General features: G+C 38.8%; 2 protein-coding genes across 2 annotated transcripts in view; one reads left to right on the top strand and one right to left on the bottom strand.

Moving 5' to 3' along the window:
* LOC139441446 (ankyrin repeat and protein kinase domain-containing protein 1-like) overlaps positions 1–24852 on the bottom strand; it is a 208689-nt gene that overhangs the window by 149893 nt on the left and 33944 nt on the right. The window lies entirely within an intron of this gene.
* LOC139441406 (multiple epidermal growth factor-like domains protein 11) lies at positions 8417–11770 on the top strand. Its single transcript, XM_071222326.1, has 4 exons — positions 8417–8468; positions 9241–10236; positions 10609–10732; positions 11173–11770. Exons 1-4 carry the CDS (start codon positions 8417–8419, stop codon positions 11768–11770), a joined length of 1770 nt encoding a protein of 589 aa, XP_071078427.1.

Raw genomic sequence — 24852 nt, 5'->3', positions numbered from 1 at the left:
TCCATTTTGCAGCAACAATGGTGTCGTCTTCCTAATCATGTGTTCACAAGCATCACAAGGTCCATGCGGAGGCGTTGTGTGGCAGTTGTCAACGCACATAGTGGCCAAACACGCTACTGAACTTGTGTGCCAACAAATTCTCGTGCTTGGGACTTATGATTTAAACTGTTGATGTTATTACCGAATACCGTAGGTGCTTGGAACAAATTATGGTTACCACTGTTAATTAAAATCCTTCTTTGGACATTAAAGATTAAAAATTACCTTCTCTGATATATTTGTCCATTGTATATCATATTTGGGATTACTTTTTAAAATGTGAAGTTTTTAATTTAACTCAGTATACATGTTTCTAAGTTACTGGAACAGAAAGTCACCTTCACGCAAACCTTGAATATGGTTAAAATGTTCTTATTAACTAATTTCAGTTTTTCTTTTTTGTTAGTAATCCAAACACTATTTCGATTCTTTTTTGTTGTCACAATTTATAACCCAAAAATAGTTAAAAGAGCTTAAAAGAGCACCACATACACTGCACGTAATATTTCATAAACCTGTTTAACTGCACAGTTAGAGGTCGACCACGTGTCACATGAAGCCATTGTCACTCAAGTATTCAGGGGTTTGGAAAACGTTCATCACAGGAAAGTGTAAATTACTAAAATGTCACTCCCTGTCGATACATACTGCCTGACTTCATTTATGGACACTCTTAAAGCGGAAAAAAACAAAGTCGACCTACCCTGATCAAACAATGTCATGTGAAGTGCACTTGTAACAACTGATAAGACATCGGGTCAACATGACCTTAGTGACAGTCATGTTTATTTGTTGTTAAACGCAGCACTCCGCAATATTCCAGCTATATGACGGTGCTCTGTAAATAATCGAGTCTGGACCAGACAATCCAGCGATTGGCATCTATCCACGCAATTGGGATACGATGACCTGCATCATCCAAATCAGCGAGCCTGACCATCCGATCCCGTTAGTCGCCTCTTACGGCAAGAGTGGGTTGGTAAAGACCTATCCTACCCCGGATCTTCTCGGGCCTCTCTTTAGGTTGAAACCTCATCTATTGATCGAACATATGGCCCTGCCATAGCGACGCAAGTTTTGATTCAGGCTGAAGGTTTTCGTTGTGTGGTGCTTGTTTATATGTATTTCAAAGCATGTTGAAAAATGTAGATCGCAGCAGCTATAAAACTCACGTGATGACGTTCGTGCATGTCGTACTTATTGTTGAACCAAATGAGTCCGACATCATGGGATTATAAAATCACATTAAGTATATTTTTATACAGACAGGCGACTCTAGGTTTGTATTGCTATATATATGATAGCTGCGCGACAAATCACAAAGAACACAGAAGAAAGCGTGGTATATTTCACGATAAAACATTGCTCTATCATGACGTCATTTCTGGATTCTTGAACATGCGCTCGCAACGTAATGATGTCGTATATTGGACGAGGTTATTTAAGAGAGGGAAGAGGGTGAGTTGTTCGCCGGAGATGTAGCTGGTCAACGAAAATAAACACAATGATCGAACCACCGCATCCAAAAGTGGGAGATATATGACAATCGGTGTTAGGAAAGCAGGTACAGATAATCGACATTAGGATTGTTGAGTGAAATACCAAACTTAACACACCTGTTCATCAAATAGACTTGTCTGACATTGCCGAGGCAGGATGTTATTCAGGGAGTCATCATTATGAACATTTAGGTAACTATTTTTAAAGTTTGCACATTTTATCAACATCCTCAAAGACGCTCTACGTAATGTTAATATCTCAAATAAGAAATAAACGACTAGTGGCCGTTGTCTATCGTACAGAAAAAGACTGCAGGGAGAATTAATCACTCGGGGCTGCGACCCTCATTGTTTATTCTCCCTTAATGAACATACTCGACTTCTGTGCTAGATACAATCACAAAGACGATGTGTTTTCCTTTTGCATCACCAATGAAAGGAACACAGTTTTTAGCCGGAAAAACACTTACTTGTTACATTCCTTTACTTCACGTCAGGATCAAGAGCACCGCCAATGTATTCTGTCCACCCTCCGACGTTCTGCACACTACACTGTAGCAAGGCACATCTCGACCCAGTAGATAAATCTTAGGTAAACATTAGGTAACCAAGCACTGTGAACTCATAACAGCCCCCCTACCTATACACACAGCCTGACAAGTGCTCCAGCTAGGAGAGGGGAAACCACCACATGATGTATGGCCTACTTGTCTAATGTGCTGTGCACCGGTTCGTCCTTTTACAGCAACCAGTGGATTTTTCCCTAGTCACGTCGCTTTGCTGTGATATGACCGAAATACTGTTCTGCAATACTGTACCGAAATTCTGAGCTGAAAAACTTACGCACTCCCTCAATCACCCCAATTCACTCACTCAAAATTTATTCAGTCACTCACCCAAACTTACTAACTCACCAAATCTCACTCACTCACCCTAACTGTATTCACTGTCACTAAAACTATATTCACTCACTCATCCAAACTATATTCACTCACTCATTCAAACTATATTCACTCACTCACTGAACTATATTCACTCGCTCACCCAAACTATGTAACAGCCATAAGTTTTAGCTGATGACGGTAGCGTCCCACATGACCACCAACAGCTGTGGGGTGTGATGCTGAAACGTCAGCCTGAAACAATAAAACAAAATCAGGTAATATATAATAGAATCTAAAAAACATGTTCAATCTATGACAGTAACTCTATGCATGTATAAAATATACATATCACTTTCAGTAACAAATAACACGTATATTACATCCATCTTGTTCTACATGCCTGGACAATAGATCACCAATATGTCAGGATCAAGAGCACCCCCAGTGTAATCTGTCCACCCTCCGACGTTCTGTGCACTACACTGTAGCAATGCACACTTCGACCCAGTACATAACACTGCCGTAAGACTTATGTAACCTAGCAATATGCACTGATAACAGTCCCCCTATCTGTACACTGACAAGGGTTCTAGCCAGTAGAGTGCAAAACACCTCATGATGTATGGCCCACTTGTCGAATGTGCTGTGTACTTGTTCGACCCTTTACAGCAACCAGTGGATTCTTCCTAAGTCAAATCGCTTTGCTGTGATATGACCGAAATACTGTTCTGCAATAATGTACTGAAAATCTGAAACACTCATTCACACACATCCTCAATCACCTAAACCAAGTCTCGCCCACAAATGAATCACTCACTCACCCAAACTTACTCACCAAATAGCCCTCACTCACCCAAAACATGTTACTCACTCACAAAAACTATATTCACTGTCACTAAAACCATTTTCACTCACTCATCCAAACCATATTCACTCTCATTCAAACTATATTCACTTACTCACTCAATTATATTCACTCACTCATCTAAACCATATTCACTCACTCATCTAAACCATATTCACTCACTCACTCAAACTATATTCACTCACTCCTTCAAACTATGGTCACTCACTCATTCAACTATACTCACTTGCTCAACCAAACTATATTCACTCACTCACTCACTCACTCACTCAACTATATTCACTCGCTCATCAAAACTATATTCACTTACTCATTCAATTCTATTCACTCACTCACCAACTCATATCAAACACACAACGCTCATACACGAGCACTTACCCAGATACATCAATCAACATACCAATATACATTCACATCTACTTGCCATTACTGTACAGATAGGCTATAACATGAGATATTTATTGCGAGTTCATCTATGCCTCTAACTATATTCACAATACGTAATATTTCTAGTCAATCAATCAGAAATGCACTACACTACCCACTTCACCCAAACAGTCCTGGTCTCGACACCAAAACCGTAACAGGCACCCATATCCTGGTCTTGACAGCAAAAGCTGTAATAGGCACCCATATCCTGGTCTCGTCACCAAATCTGTGATAGGTACCCATATCCTGGTCTCGTCACCAAATCTGTGATAGGCGTCCATACCCTGGTCTCTGACCCAATCTGTAATAGGCACCCATACCCTGGTCTCTGACCCAATCTGTAATAGGCACCCATACCCTGGTCTCTGACCCAATCTGTAATAGGCATCCATACCCTGGTCTCTGACCCAATTTGTAATAGGCACCCATACTCACCACACACAAACACTAGCTCATATAACATGTCAAAATACTATTAATGGGATATTTGGTGGTCAATGTAGGCAGTTTTTATATATTACCCCATACCAACCCTATATGAACGCGAGGGTATGCTGACATGGGGATCGATCGCGAGGGTTGATATTGGGTATGATATGAAAACTGACATATCATAACCTCTTTATCATATACCACATCAAATTGTAAAATGTTTCTATATATCTGCAAGTGAATGCAAAACAATTTCACCTTGTGTGGAAGTCATCATCAAGGGAAAGATTGCTGAGCAGACGAGCAGGCGACACACGAAGGGACGTATCTCGAATTATTTTACCACCATGGCTGATATTGATCGTCCATTCAAAATGCACCCGGCAGGAGGTGTAATACGGGTCTGGTTAATACACCCCCTGTCTTATGACCGTCTCCATGTTGGCTCTATCTCACATGTAAAATGCCTCATATCAGTGATAGGTATATCATAAAGGTATTCCTTTATTTTCAATGGTTTATATATCATACTGGCATGTATAGACCACTATAATAACTTTGAATACTAACCTTTTAATTGCTGGTAGGGTATCCTTTCCAGTGCAGAATGAAAGCGGGAGTGAAATACCAGTATGAAGTGGTGAAAACAAAGACATATAAGGAGGACACTAACATGTTAAACCTAACCAATCAGGCAAATACCTAACCGATTGATCAACCAAAATATACCTGTCTACCCTACGTTGCAGTTGACAGACCCCGTGAGGTGAACAAAAGACAAGGGATTTACTGATGACGCCCAACTAACGACACCTAAAGTACCTTACGCAGCCTGAAATGACAAATACAATTGTTTTGAAATCAATGAAAATAACTCCTTAATACATCTGAAATAAATACAATAGATTATGATTTACCTGAAATGCCTCAAAGGACATTATTATGAAGTAAAACAGCTAATAAATCAAACATTATCAATATACACAAAAACTACTGTCTTCCACAAACTTCCACTTCCACTTCCACAGATTACATGTAATTGTTTGGTGAAAGAACTTGGTACAGGTAATATATGAAACAGTGACACATTTTTAAGACGAGACATCAGTATTAGTAACTTTTAGCTGGACTCTAAAATCTGAAGACCTGTCCATTACTCTTTTGCGCTCAGTTCCTAAGCCCCACAAAAATCCCGAAAAGAGATATATTGCTGCGTCCAGCAAATATATCACGAAATCCCTGTCTCAATGGTTCACCTTAATCATTAATGCCAACAAAAAAGGACTTGTTTTATATTAAGAGAAACTATTTGAGACAAGTGGAATTAACACCATGTGGAATCTCAGAACTCAAAGTTTTAGCTTGTATTTCTACAACCCTCGAACGTTAGGATAATCCGAAATTCTTCGATCAACGGGCATTTGTTACTAAATGTGGTGACCACAGATATTTTCTATTTTTAAAGTTTTCCATGGGCACAAATTTTCTGCATTATTCGCTGATCTATTTCTGTGTGCAAACGTATAAGAAAAACGAGGGGATTTGGCCTACAAGTTCAACTAAAGCCTCCGGTATATCGGTGATATGATATCGTTCAATAATGGTCAGATAAGCAATTCCCTTCCACTGCCTTATAATTTAGAAATATTTAAAATCATCGTCAGAAAATAACCACTCCCGATTATCCTCAGAAACAGATTCCCAAAAGCATAAAAGGCAACACGAAAGAATAATATATTATGAGAGAAAGAGTGCAAACAGACAGTAGTCTTATAAACAGAGGTGACAAAACCCTTTCCATAATCATACGAAATCTTTGCTAAAAGCAGAATCCATTGTACGATTCCGTCTACTTCATAATCACGTCAATGAATCACTTTAAAATAGTTATGTGTGACAAGGTGTTCGCGAAAAGGTGAGGGTACCCTGCCTTACCGGCGGTTCATATCACAAACACATGCAATGGCAAGTCAAGTATTCACCTAATCAAACAAGGAAACATATGGTACATCCCATGATTCATTAACAAATGCTCATGGTATGCTCGGAATCGTACAATCGATTCAATTTATGCAGAGATTTCTATTGGCAATGGGGAAGAGTTTTGTCTCTTTATTTAATGAACTTATGTTTAGTTCTGTCCACTTAGCAATCGAAACTAAAGAAAAATAATAAAATGCAATCCTGAAGTTAAATTGAATAAACTGTCAATCAGTGGGAGACACCAACCGACACAAACCACCACACAACACTATTTGCTTATGAGTTATGGGTTGACGTTGAGTTGAATATATCAACTTCCAAATAACCAAAGTAGAAGTAACAAGGCTAGCAACATTTCTCTGAAAGCTTCCTGCTTCCACACGTGATATTCGCGCAGCCAGGAAACATAAAGGTGGCAGTAGGGAGCGAAACCTGTGACTCACACTGAGCAGGAACTGCATCTATCATACAATAACAATGGATCAAACGATGACACTGGGGTCCACGTGAAGCACAGCCGGAAGGTAGTTGTATAACGTACCTCTCATTGTAGCTAGCAGTCGCTCCTGATACCAGTGCCAAGGTATGTCAGTTGTAAAGGTATGTAATGTGTGTGGCATTTGTAAAGGTATGTCATACGTGTGTCATGTGTAAATGTATGTCGTACGTGTGTCATGTGTAAAGGTATGTCATGCGTGTGGCATGTGTGAAGGTATGTCATGCGTGTGTCATATTTGAAGGTATGTCATACGTGTGTCATGTGTAAAGGTATGCCATACGTGTGTCATTTGTAAAGGTATGCCATACGTGTATCATGTGTGAAGGTATGTCATGCGTGTGTCATGTGTAAAGTTATTTCATATCTGTGTCATGTGTGAAGGTCTGTACTGTCTGTGTCATGTGTGAAGGTATGTCATGTCTGTGTCACGTATCAAAAGGTATGTCATGTGTAAAGTTCTGTCATGCGTGTGTCATGTGTAAAGGTCTGTCATGTGTATATCATGTGTAACGGCCTGTAATGCGTATGTCATGTGCAACGGTCTAGCATGCATGTGTCTTGTGTAAATATCTGCCATTCGTGTGTCAAGTGAGTGAGTGAGTGTCGAGTTGGGTAAAACACCACTTTTAACAGTATTCTAGTTATATCACAGTGTGTCAGCTTAATGTGGGAGGAAGGCCCAAAGTTATGCAGGTCTCAGACGTTTACCACTTCGGTGAAACCCACGAGCACGGGTTTGGTGCTGAAAACCTAGAAACATAATAGGGTCGAACCGGGATTCGAACCCACAATCATAGGTTTCTGGCGTGCCCAAGGGATGGAACTCTGAACAACGAATCACAACAACTTAGTCGACATGGCCAACCGTGCCCTCTCGTGTGTCATTTGTAAGCGTATGTCATGCGTATGTCATGTACAAAGGTATGTTATGCTTTGGTCATGTGTAAATGTATATCATGCATATGTCATATGTGGAGGTATGTCATGCATATGTCATGTGTTAGGGTCTGTCATGCATATGTCATGTGTAAAGGTATATCATGCATATGTCATGTGTAAAGGTATGTCATGCGTATTTCATGTGTAAAGGTATATCATGCATATGTCGTGTTAAGGCATCTCATGCATATGTCATGTGTAAGGGTCTGTCATGAATGTGTCATGTGTTAGGGTCTGTCATGCATGCGTCATGGGTAAAGGTATGTCATGCATATGTCATGGGTAAAGGTATGTCATGCATATGTTATGGGTAAAGGTATGTCATGCATATGTCATGTGTAAATGTATGTCATGCATATGTCATGGGTAAGGGCATGTGATGCATATATCTCATGGGTAAAGGTATGTCATGCATATATGTCATGGGTAAAGGTATGTCATGCATGCATGGGTAAAGGTATGTCATGCCTATATCATGTGTAAAGGTATGTCATGCATATATGTCATGGGTAAAGGTATGTGATGCATATATGTCATGGGTAAAGGTATGTCATGCATGCAGGGGTAAAGGTATGTCATGCCTATATCATGTGTAAAGGTATGTCATGCATATATGTCATGGGTAAAGGTATGTGATGCACATATGTCATGGGTAAAGATATGTGTTGCATATATGTCATGGGTAAAGGAACATGTATGCCATCAAGGTTCCAATGAAGTGACAGAGCGATGGTTGATTGATTGTTAGTTATAGAACATGTGTACACACGACCAACACCCGATCCCGTATCGCCAGTTATATGTTAAGTTTGTGTATGTATATACTTCTTTATGTTTCAGACAACAAATGGTTCCCTTCCTGTACTTAGTCTTTGCTTGTATGTTTACTGGAACACAAGGTTAATCAGAATTACGTTGCTATACAGTGTATACGTTAATATGTCTACAGCCTATGTATTGGTTTTACCTTCACTGTCGTGGTCGAGAAGGTTCAACCTGGATTATAAACATAAAATAAACGAAGAAACCATTTTCATAATAATAAGAAATCACCATAACGCTTTCATGAAACCAGATGTGTTCTTGCACATGAGCGTGTCCTGGCCCTCCGGTGTCACTCGTCACAAACACATGCAAAGACAAGTCAAATGTTCACCTGAAAAACAGATATAGTAGATATGTAGTACAAGGCAAAGTCCATCCTTGATTGTATCAAGGCATAAGGTTCATCTGTCAGACATGGATTTGGTGGTACATTTGTTGGATCCATATATATATATATTTACAATGTACATGTGGATGTTGATGGGGCTTTGGAATCCACTACAAAAGCGGAATGGATATGTTTTCAGGTGTTAGCGTCAAGCCAATAGTTAATAGTACTGATGCCTTGTCTTGGCAGATTTCTTCCTCACTTAAGATAATGTCCTTGTATGTGGCATTATGTGATATGTCACTTGTACAAGGTCTTGGATCAAACAATTAATATAGTGATACACGCAGAGCAGGGATATGCTGTGAGATGTATTGTCAGTGGGAATATCTACACAGGTATCATATAGGGCAGCCAGACTTGGGGTTCATCATTCACATGAACCTGTAGTTTAGATGTATTTGAGCACCAATGTGTGCTCTGGAATACACTTTAAAGGAGAAGTTATTTTCTTCCAGCTGCCAACTGCACTGATATTCAGCACTGTGCAGAGTGTGACGAGAAGACTGGGCAATGTCTCAAGTGTTACCCTGGCTATTGGGACAAACGGTGCAGTATCAAGTGCAGCGACAGTTGTCGACATAATACGTGTGAAATCACAGATGGGGGGATTGAGCGATGTTCTGAAGGCTGTGTTACTGGTTTCCAAGGCACAAACTGCATAATACCATGTGATCCTCCCGTTGATAATTGTACAGAATGTCCTGGTGGGTGTGAGGAGGAATACTGCAAGCTGAACTCCACCTGTGTGTCTGGATGTGTTGACTCCTACTACGGTTCTGGCTGTCGACCGTGCTCCAGCAGATGTAGATCCTGCAACGGGGTCAAAGGAACATGTGAGGAGTGTCACCCTCCATACGTTGGTCGAGACTGTGAACATCCCTGTGCAAACTGTTCAGGAAGTTGTGACAGTGAATGCTTGAAGGAGTGTTCATCAATATTTTACGAAATGTTTTGCATTGAGCCGTGCATTGATAATTGCATATCAATTATTGACACATGTCCACTGAATTGCAGTGATAAGGATACAGTCAACTATTGTACACCGACTTCTCACAACCAGAGTGGCGAGTGTACACGTGGTTGTGTAGATGGATGGTACGGACCCACGTGTTCATCTCGATGTGACGCTAACTGTTTGAACCACAGGTGCGACCTGACAGGTACTTGTGTTGAAGGATGTAAGATCGGATATTTCGGGAAAAACTGTACACCATGTTCTGAGACGTGCCTCAATCACACCTGTCACTCAAACACCGGATCCTGTACACATGGATGCAGCCAGGGCTGGTATGGGGAAGTGTGTGACCAGACGTGTGCAGTGTGTCGTGACGGGGTGTGTCATCAGAAGACTGGAACATGCATCAAGGGGTGCACTATCAGCGGGTGTGATCTCTCTTGTACAGGCAACTGCTCCATAGAGGAATGCCGTCAAGCTGCTCCTTGTAACACAGGTAAGTTAATTGTCATGTATCCAACATAATGACTTGTGTGACATCCACTGTCCATTTGAAATGAAAGCGGGTAGCATTTTTAAGCGATGTTATGGTGCCATGCTGAGGTTTCTTTGTTTTGTTGTGTTAATGTATGCCTTATGTACGAGTTGATACGTAACCAGCATGTTGTTTCTGTTTTGACCTGTTTCGTTTTGTCCCTTCCGAATGCATGTGGCCAGAAAAAAATACTTTTATTAACATACACACAATTTCTTACTGTGTATTGATACTGAATTTGATAATCATGTATTCAAGATATGTATATGATATTACTGATGTCCATCGACACATATTTATTACATTTATCCTTTCATTTTATGCTTTCCAAAGCTCCGAAGACAAATGGTATCATTATCAGAATCCTTGGTATCATTATTGGAATCCTTGCAGCAATTGTGTTTTGTATATCGTTGAGACAGTGTGTGCGTTACCGCAAACGCATTGCTGCACGAAGGTTAGTATTTGTATTCTTCAATCTGTACAATTCAAGATTGAGTCCAACAATAACCATTGAACGTTCACTGAACAGAAAATTATACTAGAAGCTAAACACCAACGCAAATGAGATAAACTGAAACTGGCTTCCACTGGAGATATCGCTTGGTAGGATCAATTGATATCTTATCTACAATGAATTTGCATCACAATGCTCAAATGACATCATAATCTCTCTACCTCTGAAGCTGAATAGCTGTACCATTTACACTCAAGGCACTGATTATCGAACTTTGTACATGCACAAATCTTCTTCTCGTAATACAACAGAACACACAAACGAGAATGCAGGCTGCCATGTGGCGTGTCACATAACACAAAAAGGTACTATCTATAGTGTATACATGTTTGATATCGCCCAAAGCCTTGTTTGTATTTACAATAATACTGTTTATACAGGCGTCGTCCACTGGAAGCTGTGATGGTCAATGCTACTAGACAGGTGTCACTGCCTACACTGGAGTACCAGGGTCTACACAGATACTATGAACTACACGACGAAGACATGGACCCGGAGTTTCCCGGGAGAAACCAACTGGAATCTGGGATGGTCACTGATACTGGACAGGTGCCTACACATGAGTACCAGGTGATACACAGGTACTATGAAATACATGATGACGATGTGGACCCTGAGCTTCCCGGGAGAAACACAAACAACCCAAACAACATGGTGGAGGAGGAGAAGGAGAAAAGGGAAAAGAAAGAAAATAAGGAGGGGGCAGAGGAGGAGAGCGAACAAGCCACACCCATTCTTGGTGAGTACTTCCCAGTGTCCAGTGATGATGGGGACGGAGAGAAGAGCGAACTAGCAACACCCACTCTTGTTGAGTACTTCCCAGTGTCCAGTGATGAAGGGGATGGAGAAGAGCGCGAACTAGCCACGCCTGCTCTAGATGAGTACTTTTCAGTGTCCAGTGATGTCGAAGATGAAAAGGATGCTACATTTGCTATATTTTGCTATATTTTGCTACAAGCATTTGCTTGCTTTTCCTAGGTACAGGATTCTAGGTGCGTGGAATTTCTATGTATAGGATTCCTATTGGAGACAAGATATTCCAGAATATATATACGATGCCGCGAAAGAAAAATCTATCCGAAGAAGAGTTGGAAGAAATTTGTGTCCTTCGTGGGAGCATCTCAGTGGAGGATGCGAAAAGAAAATATGGTATTGGAGCTGGGAGGTTGTATAGAATATGGAAAAACTCGGAGAACCCTGTAGAAAGCACGACACAGGTGGAACCATACAACCCTATAGAGCGTGTGTCTCGCGAAGATATATTGGGAGATATATATAGAGTATTGTTGGATATACGAAACAATATTGCGAAGGAGAAAGTAGAATTGGAGACCTTGGGGAAGGATGTGGAGGATATAGAAGAAGAAGTAGAGTCCTTGGAAAAGAATGTACAGAAAGCGCAATGGTTTGCCAAATACACAAATATAGCGGGATATATTCTCTTTCCAATTGTTGTACTATGGAAGCTACGGAGAAAAAAGGAAGCTCCCATTGTTCCACCGCAGGACCCTCCCACAAAACAGGATGCTTTTCGAATGCTATAGATTTTCCATTTGGATATATGCTATAAATAGTATAGTATAGAAACAACGATGGAATATGTCCAAGAAAATGGTATGCCCAGAAGATTTTGTGTAGAAGATTGGAAGAAATACGATTTTGGAAATGCCAAACATGTATATACTGCAAAAGAATACATAGAGAAAAATAGAAAGCATCCTTGTGGAGAAGGGGGATGGGAAATAGATGGATACCTTGGAGAAGGAGAGGAAGAGAAAGTTTGGGGTAGGGAAAAATATGGAGGAAAGTTGTATATTGCTACAAATAGAATAGGGCACTCTAGACTTGTTTTGCCTTGTGGTATGTTTGCGTACTAGTGTTTTGCCAGATATAGATACCAATCTATCTTTCTTCCTATGTATTGTTCTCTTTTCTCTTCCTATTTTGCATAGTATTGGTGCTGTATATGTATCCAAGGGATCCATTTTTGCAACTTCTTCTTGCAAAAATGTTCCATATACTGGAATTTCCGATCCATCTGTTGTTTGTAGAAACAGAATAGTCCTTTCCAATCCTCGGAATATACCTTTGGCAAATTTTCTGCATGTATATTCTCCTTCCAAATCCAATGCTTTTGTACATTCTTTCCATGTTGGCGCTTTTTCTATATATTGTATGGAAGAATATTCCACTTCTTCTTCGAATTTGTCTATCTTTGTATTTGCTGCTAGTAGTTCTTGGTTTGGTGTCTTTTCTACAACTAGTGGATTGTATTCTATTTTTTTATTCTCGTTGTTGTAGAACATTTTTGTTTCTTCCACATGCAAAGACAATTCGTCTCCTTCTACCATTGGGACCAATACATAGACTTTCCATATCTATCCGGTTTTGTGTGTTGTGCAGCTGTTTCTAGCAATTCTAGTATCTTTCGCAGTCTTTTTGTTTGCCAAATAGCGGGAAAACAATATACATCTACATTTTCGATATTTTCGATACATCTAGCTACAACACATTCTCCTTTCCATCCGAGTATAGAAATAGTTTTTCCCGAAAATTCGGACACCTTTCTACACCAGCTTCCCAAATTTTGTTCTACAATATTTTTGGTATCTGTAGATCTAGTTCTATATTCTTCTATATTCTTGTATGTTTTTTGTATTTCTTCTATTTCTTGTTCTCTCTTTTTCCTTTCCTCCTTTTCTTTTTGTATTCTTTGTTCGTGTATTTTTGCAATATTTTCTTTCCATAGATTGCTATCCAACCAGTCTTCTATGTCTTGCAATCTTTGTTCTCTAGTGGATCTGGAAAGAGTGGATATTTGTCTTTTGGTTTCCATTTCTATTGCTTGGAATTGGGAAACTTCTTTTCCTATTCTCTGGGATTTGTTTTTCCGGAATATCCATTCTATGTGTTCTGTGCTTGGGAGAAGCATGGAAGGGTTTGTATCTGCCTTGGATATTTTTGTTGGTTGTTTGGATGGCGCAAGAATAGTTTTGGAATCTTTTGCTTTTGTATAGCATCGAAGTGGTCCAAACTCTACACCTTCGTTTGTGGAAGATAGGATGTCTATACGAAATATTGGACAAGCGCGAAACCCAAAGTCTCCAATTGCAAATTCTACTGCTCTTTCCCATTTCTTCGTATCTTCTACTGTCTCTTTTTTCGGATGTATATGTATCCCTGCTATTCTCCTAGTTTTTGTGTGTGCATACAATGCTACAAATATCTTCCCAAGAGGTCTAGAGGCGGCTATACAACATCTATCCAATTTCTTTGCCAAGTTTCTCCATTGGTTTTCTGGTGGTTGTTCGAGAAATAGTGGTTCTTCTTTGGGGGATACCAACTCTAGAATTTCGTCTACAACCCAAGGTCCTATGTCTTCGTCTGGTGCATACACAGATACTTCTAATCGAGAACAACCTCTTTTCTGTACGTCTGGATGCAAACATGTTTTTCGTAGGTGTCTATTTGGACAATCTACATATTCGCAAAGATGTGCTCCTATTGGATTCCGAACGTCCCCCGCTTCGAAATTGGAAACAACTTTGTTGTATATCTTCGCGGAAAATGTTCTATTGTTCCTACTGTATACCCAAGTACATACATGTTCTCCTACAGACACTGTATTGTCTAGAATTGTTCCTTCTCTTTCTCCACAATCGTATTGTATACCTTGTAGAAAGTATCCCTCGCTTTGTAGGTATTCCACTAGTTTTTTCCTATCTAGGCAACCAGAAAAGTCTCTAGTATAGTCTATGGAATATATCTCGTATCCAAAGGAATATAGTTGCGTGTGTAGTGCATCCAACCCTTTTTGTGTTTCCTCTAGGGACAACTCGGAGACATCTATTTTGCATACAAATATACCTTTGGGTTCTTCGTTGGAAAATCTTTCCATCCATTTTTTCTTTGCTTTGTATTCTGTTTGTTTTTGTATTCGTTGTATTGTGTCTTGTATTTTGCTCCCAGAGCCTCCTATATAGGAAATTGTATTTGCAATAGTAGCATGCACGCGACATCCGTATACTTTCTGCGTTGCTATTTGTATTTCTTGTAGTATACGTTTTGCAGATCCACTTTCTCCAGTTGTACAAGACACAGATCCCCGTAGAGATACTATATCGTTTTCTTCTAGATAGCCAAATACATACATATCGTCTACAAATGTTGGCAGGCCATCCAAAGGTTCTAGATGTGTTCTACCCAGATTTCCTTCCAAATAGTCTACCTTGGATATATCTGGTAGCAAGTTGTCTTCGTATGCATTCTCCACTAGTATATGTTGGAATATAGACATTTCTGCGCGTATTCCCATGCTCTCCATAGTTGTATATTTCGCTTCTTCCATTTTTGTTCTATACTGTAGTTGGGCACAAATGTTCAATTGGAAATTCGTTGGGCACAGATGTATGCTTTGGACAATCCTATGGATTTCGATTACATCAAATAAGCGACATAAAACATCGAATAGAAAAGGATAGGGAGTTGAGACTTGGATTGTATAAAAACTATCGCAGAGCCGTGAATGCTCTGGACGGAGTTGACACCGCTCTTGCAGTAGCTGGCATGGGACTCGGTGTAGCCGGTGTCGGTTTACTATCAACTATAATCGTCGCGCCTATCGTGCTCGGCATGGAAATAATCGCCGGAGTCTCGGGACTGACAGGAATAGTGATAAAATTCATTTCTCGTAGGTTGCAAAAGAAAGCATTAAAACACGATAGTATTCGGATACTCGCCGAAGCAAAGTTGAACAGCATTGAGGATCATATTTCGACAGCAATGGCTGATTGTAAGATATCCGAGGATGAATTTCGTTTAGTGCTGTCGGAACTCACCAAATACAATGAAATGAAGCAGGAGATTCGATCAAAATCTCGTAAGACCAGTGGTATTAGCGAAGACGATAAAAAAAAGTTCATAGAACAGGGGAGGCAACAAGCGCGTCAATTATTCCATGCCAAAACCAAAGAACTGGTTGGAGATTAAAAATAAATTGCTTACTATCGTGTGATTACATTTAGACAAATGCTTACATAAATATATAATAATGGAAAAAACTATTAAATGGAGAGAATTACCACAAGGTTTTTATTATATCAGTGATGTCAAACCAACCAAATACGGTAATCAATTGTTTCTTATCAATTTACAAAAAGATTGTAGTTATATAGTCTGGTCTCCTAGTAAAATGAATGAAGAACTTAATAAAAATGTTGAATATCGCTTTATCGATAAAAATAATGAAGAATATTTTTATTACCATTTAGACTCATCTAAAGCAATGATTGGCCCCAGGTATTGGTGAGCTGGAGTCAATTTAGTTTAATATCATGACTATCGTTGAATCGCATAGTCATTTACACATAATCCAGCTCCAGTGGAAGTGAGCCGAACCATCATTACCTATAAAAAATTATTTCATAGACTCCAGGTGGTGGTGAGCTGGAGTCAATTTAGTTTAATCTCATGACTATCGTTGAATCGCATAGTCATTTACACATAAAAAATCCCCCCTGTAGTAGCAGTATAGGTATATGAATCCGGTTCCAGTGGAAGTGAGCCAGAACCCCCATTACCTATACTACTGTTTGACGTGCACTTTGTCAGATTTATACCCTTGGTAACTAACCCTCATCATCAAATCCCAGCGTTATGTTGAGAATAAGGACACGACCCTTAAAAGTCCTGCACCTGTAGCTCTTATGCAAGCCAAAATAGAAATACCATGTCACAACAAACACTTGATCATAATAATAACAAAGGGTTTCCGAAAACAACAAAACTAAAAGGCCCTTGACGTTTACAGCAGTAACATGGAGATCAGGAAAATATCTAAATCAATCCATTCCATAAGATCTCTGTATAGAAATCATGGAACATTATGTCTCGAAGCCCTGCTACGTACCTGGCATCTGCAAGCTGCTCTTCCTTCCTTCGGCTGTCAATCGAGTTTTCGAAATACTTGACGTCCTCGTTGTGGATGGCTCAGGTGGATTTCGACCGGGATTTCCGAGTTAGAGGTGATTGAGAACAATGTTTCGATACACGAGGTAAGCATATCGCAATCAAGCATCACGGTGTACATCGATTACACGAGGTTTGAGTGTTTGTTTACATTTGTGTTCCAAAATGGCGCCCTCGGCCATACAGGGAATTATGGGTAGACTTGCTTGTCCCGGAATAACACGAGTTGGTCACGAATGACGAGCGGTCATTTCTGCAGCAGTTACGGAAAGAGACGAGGTTGGCCGATTACAGTTCATACAGGCCATATTGGGAGCCGCGGGGATTTCGACAGTGTGGATTAGGAAGTATACCTATGTGGTGTATGGAATATGCGTTTGCCTACCATGCCAGGCAGTGTGACAAGCGATATCCCAGCGGATGTAATATTCCTACGGCAGAAATGTTTCACAACCTCGATTGCAGTGAGCTGAAGACGTGACATATTCAGACAGAGACCATAATACATAGACTGTTATATGGTCTCTGATTCAGGTAAGGAATATGTTAATAATATTGATCACGTATTAAAGTTATTTATCTTCTGTAAGCCACTTATTCTGTTTTATATATGTTAGTAAATGTGTGATTTAATTTTTGTAGGATAAGCAATCTACCTAACTTAGGTTAATCCTTGCTAATGTATATGATGTAGAAATATGTTTGCTTACTTATATTCCTTTATCTAGATACTCTACAGTGACTCATTTTTTTTAGTTCATACCGTACCGACTAAACTTACTTTTGCAGGTGTGAATAATCAAGAACAAATTAAATGACAGGAGTTTTGCAACAGTGAACATTGTGAAGTGGAAGATAAGACATTTGAAAGGTATGGATATTTTCACTTGAACTTGTTGAAGAATACCGTGATGACAACTTTATCATGTTGGGAATTTTGGCGGTGGGGTAGCCTAGTGGTTGAAGTGCTGAAGACCAAGGTTCGATTCTTGTCATGGGTACAATGTGTGAAGTCTATGTCAGGTGTCCCTTGCTGTGGTATTGCTAAAAACAGCGTAAAACCATACCCACTCATTTGGGGATTCCGGGTTGGAATTGGACCCCATCAACCTATGCTAGTTGTAAGAGAGGGTTATACTATAAAGGGAAATAGTACCTCGCCTACTATTGCCTGGTGAAAGCAGCACCTTGTTATTTTTTTTACCTTGGGTCTGAATATGCCCGAATACATGAAATTAAACTTGCATGGTCACTTGTAAACACAAATAACTGAGAAATGTTCAAAAAGGTTTACATTAAAAACTAACATCTACTTGCCGACTCTGATTTGGAGATGCAACTAAACTTATTGTGAAAATATAATATGCTTTGATTTCTTTGAAGTAAAATAAATGCAATTAAACTTGCAAACACAAATAATTGTTAAATGTTAGTCACCTAAAAATAGTTTGCATTAGAAATTAGCCTCTGCTCAAATTTACTCATGATTCTGATTGGGAGGTCCAACTAAACTTATCATTGAAAGATCACATGCTTTGAAGTTTTAAGTAGCTTTACTCAGATTAGCTCAATGTCAAGCTGAACCTGAGTCTGGCGAAAATGTCAAGAAACTGGACAAAAGGTATACTATATGTGTCATATTTATTTTAGTAAGTAGGAAATAAATAGTAATTTTATAGAAATTTCATTTATATATATGTCGGCCAGGAATCAACATGTCTCTCCAGATAACAGAAAACAATTAGCAGCCCTTTTTGCCAAATCAAGGTGCTGTTTTCGTCGGAGAAATCAGTGACATTTTGCTGAGGTGCCGTTTTAGCCTCACCCATAAGAGATAACCTAATAGATCAGGTGATCAGGCTCAGTGACCTGGTTCATGGCATCTGACAGTGACCGTCTAACAGTGTGGATTGATGTTCACAATATCAATCACTGGATTGTCTAGAATTTTGGGCCTACCTTTAGAATACAGTACCTAACTTTTCAAACAGGGCAAAAGTACCCTGTGATGTAATTCGTAGTATTCTGTTGCCTGACACACTGGCAAAACAATGCCTTGTGATGTCAGGGGTCATTGGATGTGCATATATATGCTCTTTTCAGTGGTCTATTGTCTCCACACGCTATGTTGTTGCATGAGTTTAAATTATTTGTTTACTAAATATTGTTTAAACATATTTATATGTAAACTGGATGGGTAAACAAGCAAAAACTTATTTGAATACCGCTCCAGAATTAGAATACAATATGATCTGACAAAAGTACAGTCAAGGAATACAATTATATACATGTTCTTATTATAGAAACTACGTTGTCGGCGCTGTCAGGTCGCATTTTTAGTAGTAATAGTGTACTGCAATATACGGCAAGGAATAGTATTATAAATTTAAGATGCTATGTACAATCACAAAACCTATTGGATAGCTGAATGTAGTCTTCTACTGATTTAAGAATTTCTAAGTTTATTTTTCACGTCCTTTCAGGATTACCTAATAGAATTGAATTTAGATCATATCCCTTAACATAATAGTACATATTCTGTCTTAAATCATTGTAATTTGGACATATGAGAAAGAAGTGAAGTGCATCTTCAGTGTGATGGCCACAGCTACATGCAGGATTATCTTATAAATATTGCCTGCGGATGCACATTTTATAACAAGTGCTTGTTTATTTTCTATATACTTTTATTTCATTTTTTACTTATTACAGTGGTTAAAATGATTATAAATATAAATTGAAACTAATAATGTGCAATAAGCGGGTTATAGCTGAAACGACACCTTAGCAAAACAGCACTGACTGGCGAAATACTCGCCGAAAGCGAAAACGGCGATTATTACTTGACGAAAATGACACCTTATTTTTTTTTTACCTTGGTAAAATAAATGAAATTAAACTTGGATTGATAACTTGCAAAGACCAATAATTGTGAAATGTTAAAACAAGTTTACAATAGAAATTAGACTCTACTCCAACTTATCCTATACCCGACTCAATTTATTGTGATAACATGCTTTGAAGTAAAATATATGGAATTAAACACACATCGTCTCATACAAACACAAATGCATGTAGTTGTTAAACGTTGAAACAAGTTTACCTTCGAAATTAGTCCCCTACTCCAATTTACTCACCGACTCTGATTGGCAGACACAGCTCACTTGTTGTGAATGTATTTTTCACTTTAAAGTTTAAAGTACTCAATGTCAAGCTGATACTGTATTTAAGAATCCTAACATGGTGCAATTTTTTTCACAATGGCCTTTCGATGTGTCATTTGAACATGTTGAAAGTTTTCACAAGGGATATTTGTAACCCAATACTTTCCGCTCGTCTAAAGAGTTGACTAACGCCATCAGGTGGCGATCAGGCTCGGTGACTTGGTTGATGCATGTCATTGATCCCAATTGTGTGGGTCGGTGCTCATGATGTCAATCACTGGACTGTCTGGTCCAGACTCGATTATTTACATATAGCCGGAATATTGCTTGAGTGCGGCATAAAACAGCAAACCAAATCATAAGTGTGGGATGAATGATTTGAAATTAGCAAGTTTAATGTGACCTTCAATCACTACAACCTGATCTGAGTCTTGAAAAGATATGACTTTGATTCAGTGAAAAGTTTCAACTGTAGATACAGTTAATCTGTTTGTTGTACAGTTTCTGTATATCAATATATATGTTGTTCAAATAAGCTTTGCCTCTTCACCAACCCTATTCCTCTTTTGGAATAAATAGTGTCTAATAATTCAAACAGCATCACCATCATCCTAGTGAACACAACAAAGAAATGCACATCAAAAACGTCATTATTATTATTTCTGATCTCTGATAAATTAGAAAAAAAACTGTTGTCCAGCAAGATACATTTCCTTGGTCCCAAGAAGCATGTTACCTAGTAAACTGACTCGATAAGTTGAATAGCAGTTGTAAAGGCAAAACTGACTAAGTCGTCACTACTCAATTAAGTAATTAACAGACAATTGCAAGTACTAATACCCACCCGACACTAATTGCCCTGTTAATCCCTAGTCCACAATGAGTTGACATTGAGTTCGTTTTGCTAATTAGCTGTTTTTAGAGTAGCAAGGTAATAAACATCAAAGGTGGGGCAGGCTTTGATCATGTGTTCTGTAGAAGAGATGATGTCACTTGTTTTATGTTTATTTAGGATTAGCTACATCCCTTGATGCTACCAAGGCAGCCCTTGAGATTATTAGACAGTTTGGCTAGACACAAACTGATGTCTCCCTTGTAGCACACTATGTGTCAGACACAGACTTTGACCACTCTGTGCAGATGCATATCAATGCATAAAGAACATTGGGTAGATGATTCAACAATGCCACACAAGTCAAAGTTGGGTTTCACTGTATTTAGAAACAGACGATGGATCCAAAACTTTATAACAGTAATTATGATTAATTTAAACTTTGCCAGGCCAATATTTTGGCAGATTTGCATGTTATTGTTAATCTTCATTTAGTTAGTTTTCAAAAAAGATAGGATAAATGATAAAATATAATAATGAGTCATGAATATTTGAATTCAGATCAGAACAAACAGGGAGGGTCACCCCAAAATGTGTCTCTAGGGGAGGCTTTTGACAAAATGGACAATAAAATATAAAGTGCTTTGCATTTTCTTTCAGGGAGGGTTGTGTCAAAAATGAATCAGAACATACCGGTAATACATGACCGGACCCTTTAATGTAATATACATATTTTTTAGTTGATGGTTCAGGTTGTACTTTTCTGTTGAATTTCTTATCACTGTCTATGATGATGGACTACCAATTAATGGTAGATATTAAATGTCCATAATAACTTAGATAAATGCTTCTACAGTCTCATCCTAATTTGTCAAAATTTGAATTTCAATATAGCTTCCATTAATGAATTAATGAATTTGGTGAGAATATCTATTGTCTGAATTCCTAATATACTTTCTTTTGTATTTGGTGTGCAAGGGTAGCCTAGTGGGTGAAACAGTCTCTGAAACCCGGGTTCAATTCACCACATGGGTACAATGTGTGAAGCCCATAGCTGGAATATTGCTAAAAAGCTGCATGAAACTATACCAACTCACTCTCTCTTTATGTTGTATTTTGAGATCACTTACATAACATGTGTTTTGATAATTATGAATAGTTGCATTTATGTATTTATGTATAAGAACCTATGTAACTTTGTTTTGCATAGTCTTGTTTACCCTTCCTTACATTTTGATGTAATGCAAACATTCAAGCATAATTCAGGTGAACCTTGTGGTATTGTTTTAGAAGACCGGATACATTTTTGTATTTTCTGAACACTTTTCTGTTTGCAATGGCTTATTTACATGTTCAAAGATTGGTTAAATATCAGTTGCAAGATAAATTGTCAATACCTCACTGTTTGAGAAAACAACTTTAAACGTTTGTAAATATGTGTGTGTTTCATAACTTTTGACTAACAAGTTTCTAAAGATGTTATGAAATGTTTCAGGTACCTGGATTTCACAATCTGACACCAGCTACATTTAAGAAGATCTTGCTCACACAATTCAGACAAGGGACTCGCCGGAAGATGAACAGTACTCCTGATAACAACCAACAGATTCACCTCAGAAAGTGATGATTCTGAATGAATAATGCCACATCAGTGTGACTGTAGGTGGTTTTATTATGGCACTAATGAAGTCTGAATGAATTTATGCCACAGCACTTTGACTATGTCCAGGTTGTGTACACCGATGCTGACCATACAAATCTGAATGACTTTTGTGGTTTACTGCAGAAACATAATTGACTTTAGATATTCTTCTTCAATAAAATTCTTCTGAGATTTGACTAATTTGTTTTTTTAGAAAATGGCATTGAAGCGTCTGTTCTGTAAGGCCTTGCAAACACCACTGGTTACTTTATGCTAGTTCCTCTTCTTGCTTGATCAAATTTCAATTTTTGATATGTACCAATGAAATGCCATATAATCAATAAATAAGATTTGTTTCCAAAAACATGATTTGTTTTGCTTCATTAGCATAAAGATATATAATACTGATCAGCCATAACATAGGTGCTGAACAAATATGAAATGTACTAATGCCCTGAATGTTTTCCTACTATAAATACTTAACAAAAGTTGTAGTTCCACCTTAGTAGACAAATGACATAGATATGTTTTCTGTACTTTATTTAGGTGTTTTCTATGGATGCCATTAGTCTTATGCACCAATTTGGGACAATTGTATTCTGTTTTATATTCCCATGAAACTACACTTTCCCGTTATAACAAGTACTGATACCGTTCCAAACTAATCTGTTAATCTCACCAGGGCCAAATGCCAATGCACATAGCCAATGACTTTCCATTTTTTTCTGAGTGAGAATGCTGTTTTGCCACTTTTAGCAATATTGCAACAATATCATGGTGGCAGACACCAGCAATAAGCTTCACACATTGGACCCATGTCGCAAAACAACTTGTGAACAATGCATGCCCACATATCTCAGTTTGAGGAGGATATTTACCATTACAATAATACAGAATATTACAACAGGTACCTGTAACTTTTTCTTTTTCTCAGTACAAACTGGAAGTCTGGACATGAAATTTAAGGATATCATTATACAAGAACTGATGTTTGTTCATTAAATACCATTAACATCCGAAAAGGACAAAATATGAAATTGAACAATTTTCTTCTCCAAAAATGTTTTAGGAGGATATTTACCATTAAAATAACACAGAATATTACAACAGGTACCTGTAATGCATAGGCTAACATTGTTTACCAGAAGCAAGTCATGAAGAAAATTTGCATCCGGATACCTTCCAGAAACCTTCCAGAAACCTTCCGGAAACCTTCCAGATGCCTTCAACAACCTTCAAATTGCTTGGTATTTTCAAGTTAATTTTTTTATGTGTTTCACACTTAAGTGAACAAAATGCACCCCCCAAATTTTGACATTTTTTTGGGAAGGTTTCCGGATCCAAAATGGGAAGGTATCCGGAAGGTTTCCGGAAGGTTTCCGGAAGACGGAAACCTACACTTTTTTTGCTGTGGGAGTAACAAGGATGTGCACCAGTAGTGGATGTGTATGTTCTGCAGCTGTTATACATCAAGTGTTTAGATTGATGGGAGTAACAAGGATGTGCACCAGTCGTGGATGTGTATGCTCTGCAGCTGTTATACATCAAGTGTTTAGATTGATGGGAGTAACAAGGATGTGCACCAGTCGTGGATGTGTACGTTCTGCAGCTGTTATACATCAGGTGTTGAGATTGACGGGAATAACAAGGATGTGCACCAGTCGTGGATGTGTATGTTCTGCAGCTGTTATACATCAGGTGTTGAGACTGACGGGAATGACAAGGATGTGCGCCAGTAGTGGATGTGTACGTTCTGCAGCTGTTATACATCAGGTGTTGAGACTGACGGGAATGACAAGGATGTGCGCCAGTAGTGGATGTGTATGTTCTGCAACTGTTATACATCAGGTGTTGAGACTGACGGGAATGACAAGGATGTGCACCTGTCGTGGATGTGTATGTTCTGCAGCTGTTATACATCAGGTGTCGAGACTGACGGGAATGACAAGGATGTGCACCAGTAGTGGATGTGTATGTTCTGCAGCTGTTATACATCAGGTGTTGAGACTTACATGAATAACAAGGATGTGCACCAATAGTTGATGTGTATGTTCAGCAGCTGTTATACATCAGGTGTTGAGACTGACGGGAATGACAAGGATGTGCACCAGTAGTGGATGTGTATGATCTGTTATACACCAGGTGTTGAGACTGACGGGAATAACAAGGATGTGCACCAGTAGTGGATGTGTATGTTCTGTAGCTGTTATACACCAGGAGTTGAGACTGACGGAAATGACAAGGATGTGCACCAGTAGTGGATGTGTATGTTCTGCAGCTGTTATACATCAGGTGGTGAGATTGACGGGAGTAACAAGGATGTGCACCAGTCGTGGATGTGTATGTTCTGCAGCTGTTATACATCAGGTGTTGAGACTGACGGGAATAACAAGGATGTGCACCAGTAGTGGATGTGTATGTTCTGCAGCTGTTATACATCAGGTGGTGAGATTGA

The sequence above is a fragment of the Haliotis cracherodii genome, unplaced genomic scaffold (assembly GCF_022045235.1).
Source record: "Haliotis cracherodii isolate W230 unplaced genomic scaffold, xgHalCrac1.p SCAF_40, whole genome shotgun sequence".
Lineage (NCBI taxonomy): Eukaryota > Metazoa > Mollusca > Gastropoda > Lepetellida > Haliotidae > Haliotis > Haliotis cracherodii.
Note: the sequence above shows the minus strand (reverse complement) of the source record. Positions and strands in the feature narration are given on the sequence as shown.